Source organism: Malus domestica, chromosome 13 (assembly GCF_042453785.1).
Source record: "Malus domestica chromosome 13, GDT2T_hap1".
Taxonomy (NCBI): Eukaryota; Viridiplantae; Streptophyta; class Magnoliopsida; order Rosales; family Rosaceae; genus Malus; species Malus domestica.
The window spans coordinates 29,104,724-29,111,623 of record NC_091673.1 but is presented as its reverse complement, the minus strand read 5'-3'; the positions used below and the strand labels follow the sequence as shown (position 1 = coordinate 29,111,623).

The window sequence follows — 6,900 nt, the reverse complement described above, 5'->3', positions numbered from 1 at the left end:
TCAACGCCCCAAATTAACCGTGAATTGCACTAATTAACCCTCAGTTTTTCCACAAGTTATTGAGTTGGATGATTGCATACGACAACCCAAAACATTCCCTACAAGTTCCCTACATGAATTGCATAATAGAGATACAAGCAAGAATCATTAAGTTCTATGAAAAACATAAGCATTGACGAAGCATTCGTTACTATGAATTGCATGAAACTTATGCCAAGAATTCATTCAACGCGATCGTTTTCAAGCGACCTTCACTACTTGTGATTATAAGATTGTAACTATTAGGTGAAACTCCCTCATAATCTAGCATCATATTCATGCATGAAAACTAAGCGTGCACTCTCAATCAACATACACAAATAAGTTATCAATCAAGTAGATGAACGAATTGAATCCACAACTTATGAAATAACAACTGAATGTAATCAAATCATATTGCAAGCATGTACATGGTTTCGAATTCCCCCTAACCAAGGGGGGTTTAGTTCCTCATACTCACAACACAAAGAATATCAAAATTAAACATGGAAATCAAAGGAAAGACAACACCTCAAACGTTCCAGCAATCCTCAATTGAATGGCATGAACGTCCCAAGCTTTCTCTCCTCCTCTTGGCTGCGGCACAAGGACTAGAGATAGGTTCTAGGGGTTATTTGGATGGATGAGGAGGTAAGGAATGATATGGTAGTGTTTTGGGGACATGGGGGTTGCGGCAAAGTGTGGAAATATGGCAGATTGGTGAAGGAAGGCTGCGGCAAAGGGGGATCAATGTGTTTGGACGAATTTCTGACTTATGGAGGAGGTGATATCTGCGGCAAGGCTAAGAACATATATATATAGGCACCACAAACCCTAGGGAAATCAGGTTTAAGCAATGGGCTAGGGTTTAGGTGCGGCAAAGGGTTGAAATCTGAAAGGGATTGGGCTTATGGTGCGGCAAGAAGTGAGAACCCAAGAGGAATTGGGCTAGGAAGGTGCGGCATTGTCCAAGAAGGTAAGGATGGGTCATCTAGAAGCCCAAAGCCAAGAATAGAAACTCTCACAAATGGAAACCTCCAAGAATAGAAACTTCCAACTTTAGAAACTTTGGTTTCTAATTCTGAATTCTTTGTTCTTCACTTTCATTTCTTCATTTCTTAAGCTCCTTTGACCTTCAACTCGTCCATTCCTTGTGCTCCATAAGTAAAAACGCCATTTTAGCTCAATTATGCTCCATTTTGCACTTCCTTGCATACTTTGTCTCTAAAACCTGAAAACACATAAAACTAGCTTAAAAGACTACGTTAACTAAGAAAACACCATGGAAATGCATAAGAACTAGCTAACTAAGGCGCATAAATATGCTCCTATCAACGGCAAGTTGTGAAGAGGAAGTACCAACCATGGCAGTAGACAATCGAACCATCAAGGAGCTTTCTGCCTCGGGTTTGGCCAATGCAGCCCCTCTTTGCATCCAATACCCTAGGGCAGACCCTGAGAAGACCGATGAATTTGAGTTGAAGTCAAGTTTGCTACATCATATACCCAAGTTCCATGGGTTATCAATGGAGGACCCCAATAAGCACTTAAAGGAGTTCGAAGTAGTATGCTCAAGTATGACATCGGTGAACGTGGATAGCAACATATTGAAGATGAAAGCTTTTCCCTTTTCTTTGTTGGAGAAGGCCAAGGATTGGTTGTATGAGTTGGCTCCCGGAACTGTCACATCATGGGAGAGTATGAAGCGAGCCTTCTTAGAGAAGTTCTTTTTGACATCACGAGTCATTCTTCTTCGCAAGAAGATTAGTGGAATTCAACAAAGCCAAGGTGAATCTTTTCCAACCTATTATGAACGTTTTAAAGCTCTTGTTGCTTCTTGTCCACAACACCAAATGAAGGAGGAGCTACTTCTTCAATATTTTTACGAAGGTCTTTTACCACTTGAACGACAAATGTTGGATGCATCCGCGGGAGAAGCTCTAGTGGACAAGACACCTAGGGATGCCAAAACTCTCATTGCTAATCGAGCACTCAATGCACAACAATATGAAGGTGTTGGGCAAAGAGACACCCCACGGCCACATCATGTAAATGAGGTAAGTTCTATTTCTGAGTTACAATCCCAAATGGCTAACCTTACGTCTATGTTATCGCAGTTTGTTGAAGGCCCCAAAGCGCAAGGAACTACAATCTGCAGTGTATGCTCAATTCAAGGACACCAATCTGATCAATGCCCTCAATTAATTGAGAATGGAGGGTGGGAATCTGCAAATGCTGTGGGTTATGGGAATCAAAACCAACCAAGGGGTGATCCCTTCTCCAATACATACAATCCAGGATGGTGTGACCACCCCAATTTCAGATGGAGAGATGCACCACAATATGGCCAACAAAGTGGATTCCGACAACCCCCGGGTTTCTTTCCGAGGCCAACGGCACCACAACCACCTCCTCAAGCACAATCATCCCAAACCAACCCAGGTACGTCTATGAATGACGATAAAACATATCAGTTACTAACCACACTGGTGCAGGGAATGCAGAACCAAGCAAAGGAGGTTAATGAGCTAAAGAAGCAAATGGGCCAAATGGCCGAATTTTTGGCACAATTTCGTGAAAATGGTAAGTTACCAAGCACTACAGTGGTCAATCCAAAGGGTGGTTTCGAATCTGCACAAGCTATCACACTAAGAAGTGGAAAAGAAGTGAGAAACAAGGAAGATGAAAAGATACAAATCGAAGAAGAGGAGCAAACTTACCCCAAGGAAAGGGTAGCACCACCCATGCCGCAGCCATCTAAGACCTCCCATCTGTCCACCTCAGGTAAGATTGTCCCAAATGTTGTGATTTCGAACACTAATCTGCCCAAGTAAACATTCATTTACTTGATGCTATTAAGCAAGTGCCTAGGTATGCAAAATTTTTAAAAGAGTTATGCACAACTAGGAAAAGAATTTCAACTAAAGAAGTTGTGAAAGTAAGTGAAAATGTATCCGCGGTTTTGCAACGAAAGTTACCTCCAAAGTGTAAGGATCCAGGGAGCTTTACTATCCCATGCATAATTGGAAACACTAGATTTGAACAATGCATGTTAGATCTAGGTGCTTCTATTAATGTTATGCCATATTCTATTTATGCATCAATGAACCTTGGTGAGTTAAAACAAGATGGTGTTATAATTCAATTGGCCGATCGTTCTAACGCATATCCCAAGGGAGTCCTTGAGGATGTTTTAGTGCAAGTCAATCATCTTATCTTTCCTACAGATTTTTATGTCTTAGAAATGGAGGATTCGAGCCATGCTCCATCATTGCCAATCTTGCTAGGCTGACCATTCATGAAAACAGCAAGAACAAAGATAGACGTGTTCATGGGAACATTGACCATGGAGTTTGATGGGGACATTATTCATTTTAATCTTTCTGAAACCATTAAATATCCAATTGAGGACCATTCTTGTTTTGCTATTAACACTGTTGATTCTTTGGCACAGGTACATTTGGATCGAATGAACGACGATGCACTTGAAATAGCCTTAGTGCACGGCATAGGAGCAAGAAATGAGGGTGGGGGAATCCTTGCAACCCACGGCATGGAATCTGATCATATTGACATGCCCCCTTGTGGTGAAGTATTTGAAATGGTCGCGGCCCTCGCGTCGTTACCCTCACAATCTGGTAAGTCTCCACTCTCAATTTTAGATTCGGTTTTGTCTAACAAGTTACTTCCATCAATTGTGCAGCCACCTACACTGGAGTTGAAGCCATTACCTTGTCACTTGAAGTATATTTTCTTGGGAGAAGATCAGACATTACCCATCATCATATCTAGCTCACTCACGGCCCAAGAAGAAGACAAGTTGATAAGGGTGTTAAAGGAGCACAAATCTGCCATTGGATGGACCTTGGCGGACATCAAAGGCATTAGTCCCACCACGTGCATGCATCGCATCCTTTTGGAGGAGGGAGCTAAGCCATCACGGGATGCTCAACGTCGCCTTAATCCACCCATGTTGGAAGTAGTAAAGAAGGAGGTTATAAAATTGCTTGATTGTGGTGTTATATACCCTATTTCTGATAGTCGTTGGGTGTCTCCCGTGCAAGTTGTTCCAAAGAAGTCCGGAGTCACGGTGGTGAAGAATGAAGAACAAGAGCTTGTACCCACTCGTGTGGTGACCGGTTGGCGTGTTTGTATTGATTACATGAAGTTAAATGCCATGACAAGGAAGGATCACTTTCCGTTGCCATTCCTGGACCAAATGTTAGAAAGGTTAGCCGATGATCAATTTTATTGCTTTCTTGATGGATATTCCGAATATAACCAAATTGTGATAGCTCCGGAGGACCAAGAAAAGACAACGTTCACGTGCCCCTTTGGCACCTTTGCATACAGGCGCATGCCATTTGGTTTGTGCAATGCCCCTGCGACATTTCAATGATGCATGGTGAGTATCTTTTCTGATTATGTGGAGAAAATTATTGAGATATTCATGGATGATTTTAGCGTGTTTGGTAATTCATTCGATCATTTCTTGAGTAATCTGACCTTAATTTTGAAACGTTGTGTTGAAACGAATCTTGTGCTTAATTGGGAAAAATGTCACTTCATGGTTAAGCAAGGTATTGTTCTAGGACATATTATTTCTGAAGAAGGCATTGAAGTGGATAAATCTAAGGTAGACCTTGTTCGTCACTTACCCTCTCCAACTTCGGTTAGAGAGGTTCGTTCGTTTCTTGGTCACGCAGGTTTTTATAGGCGTTTCATAAAGGATTTCTCCAAGATTGCACAACCACTATGCCGATTGCTTCAAAAAGAGGTGGCTTTCGAGTTTGATGATGCATGCTCCACGGCATTCAAGTAATTAAAAGAAGCTCTTACTTCGGCTCCCATTATCACACCTCCAGATTGGAGCCTTCCATTCGAGTTGATGTGTGATGCTTCGGACTATGCGATTGGTGCTGTTTTGGGGCAGCGAAAGAACAAACAACCTCATGTTATTTATTATGCCTCTAGGACACTAAATGATGCTCAATTAAATTACTCCACCACTGAAATAGATAAGTTCCGATCATACTTACTTGGTACTAAAGTTATTATTTTTACTGATCATGCAGCTCTCAAGTATTTGCTCACGAAAAAGGAGGCCAAGCCTGGATTAATTCGATGGATGTTGCTTCTACAAGAGTTTGACATTGAGATTCGGGATAAGAAGGGCGTGAAGAATGTGGTGGCTGACCACCTAAGTCGAATGGTGCATGAGGAAGCATCGCCAATTTCTGAAACCTTCCCCGATGAGCAATTAATGTCTATTCAGGTAAGTGAGCCTTGGTATGCAGATTTGGTGAACTTCCTAGTGTCTAAACATATCCCTAGCACACTTAATAGGAATCAACGTGATAAGCTTAAAAAGGATGCTAGGTTTTATGTTTGGGATGATCCATACCTTTGGAAATTTTGTCCCGATCAGATTGTACGCCGTTGTGTGAATGAATCTGAGTTTCAATCTATTTTAACATTCTGTCATTCATATGCATGTGGGGGACATTTTGGCACCCAACGCACTGCCCTTAAAGTCTTAGAATGTGGGTTTTATTGGCCAACCATTTTTAGGGATGCTAGGACATTTTGCCTTACATGTGATCGTTGTCAACGAATGGGTAATATAAGTGCTAAGGATCAAATGCCACAAAACCCTATACTTTCTGTTGAAATATTTGATGTGTGGGGAATTGATTTTATGGGTCCTTTTCCGTCATCACATGGTTTTCTTTATATCTTGTTGGCGGTGGATTATGTTTCCAAATGGGTGGAAGCAAAAGCCGCCCGGACTAACGATTCCAAAGTGGTTGCAGAATTTGTGAAGTCTAACATTTTTGCTAGGTTTGGAATGCCTCGAGTTCTTATAAGTGATGGAGGTCCACATTTTTGTAATCGCACAATCGAGGCAGTGCTTAAGAAGTACAACGTTACACATAGGGTTTCGACACCCTATCATCCTCAAACAAGCGGGCAAGCCGAGGTGTCGAATCAGGAGATAAAACAGATTCTGGAGAAGACGGTTGGGCCAACAAGAAAAGATTGGAGCTTGAGGTTAGAAGATGCATTGTGGGCTTATAGGACCGCCTACAAAACACCCATAGGAATGTCCCCCTTTCGGCTTGTGTATGGAAAACCATGTCACTTACCTGTGGAGTTGGAGCACAAGGCCCATTGGGCCGTGAAGAAGTTCAACATGGATGTAGATGAGGCGGGAATTTATCGTAAGCTTCAATTGAATGAACTTGAGGAAATACGGAATGAAGCTTATGAGAATGCTCGACTTTACAAGGAAAAGACGAAGGCCTTTCATGACAAGATGATTCGCACCAAGTCCTTCTCTGTTGGACAAAAAGTGTTGTTGTTTAATTCTCGTCTTCGTCTATTTCCGGGTAAGCTACGTTCACGTTGGATTGGACCCTTTGTTATCACTAATATTTTTCCTCATGGTGCAGTCCAAGTTCGTAGTTTCAAAACAGGTCAAGAGTTCAAGGTGAATGGGCATCGCGTGAAGCCTTACTACGAGAGCTTTGTAGAACATGATGTGGAGGAGACAACCCACTATGTCGTGGGTTCCCATGAAGGTTGATCAATGTGGCATCGTCCGGCTGGAAGACGTTAAAGCAAGCGCTTCTTGGGAGGCAACCCATTTATTCTGCCATGATTGTTAATATTATTGCTTGTTTAATTATTTTTGGGTATGGTTTTCTATTTTGAAACATTAACAAATATGCAAAGGATTTTAACATTAAACTTCATGGAAATGAACAGGAAACTGGGAAATAAAGAAACCCAGCATAATACAAGAGGGAGCCTTCACAAAGGCTGCTTAGGAGAAGTCTCAGCAGTCGGCGGAGTCTCAACAGTCGGCGGAGTCTCAGCAGT

At 42.0% G+C, this 6,900-nt stretch overlaps 1 protein-coding gene across 1 annotated transcript; it reads left to right on the top strand.

Moving 5' to 3' along the window:
- Positions 1–2,229: 2,229 nt before the first annotated feature.
- Positions 2,230–6,604, top strand: LOC139190923 (uncharacterized). Its single transcript, XM_070811414.1, has 7 exons — positions 2,230–2,460; positions 2,514–2,848; positions 3,246–3,369; positions 3,473–4,248; positions 4,483–4,598; positions 5,094–5,293; positions 5,447–6,604. Exons 1-7 carry the CDS (start codon positions 2,230–2,232, stop codon positions 6,602–6,604), a joined length of 2,940 nt encoding a protein of 979 aa, XP_070667515.1.
- The last annotated feature ends 296 nt before the right edge of the window (positions 6,605–6,900 follow it).

Coding starts and splice junctions, on each gene's coding strand:
- LOC139190923 (XM_070811414.1), top strand. CDS start 2,230: ATGGAGGGTGGGAATCTGCAAATGCTGTGGGTTATGGGAATCAAAACC. Junction 3,370..3,472: donor ATGGGAACATTGACCATGGA/GTTTGATGGGGA, acceptor TCTTTGGCACAG/GTACATTTGGATCGAATGAA. Junction 5,294..5,446: donor AGCAATTAATGTCTATTCAG/GTAAGTGAGCCT, acceptor TGTCCCGATCAG/ATTGTACGCCGTTGTGTGAA.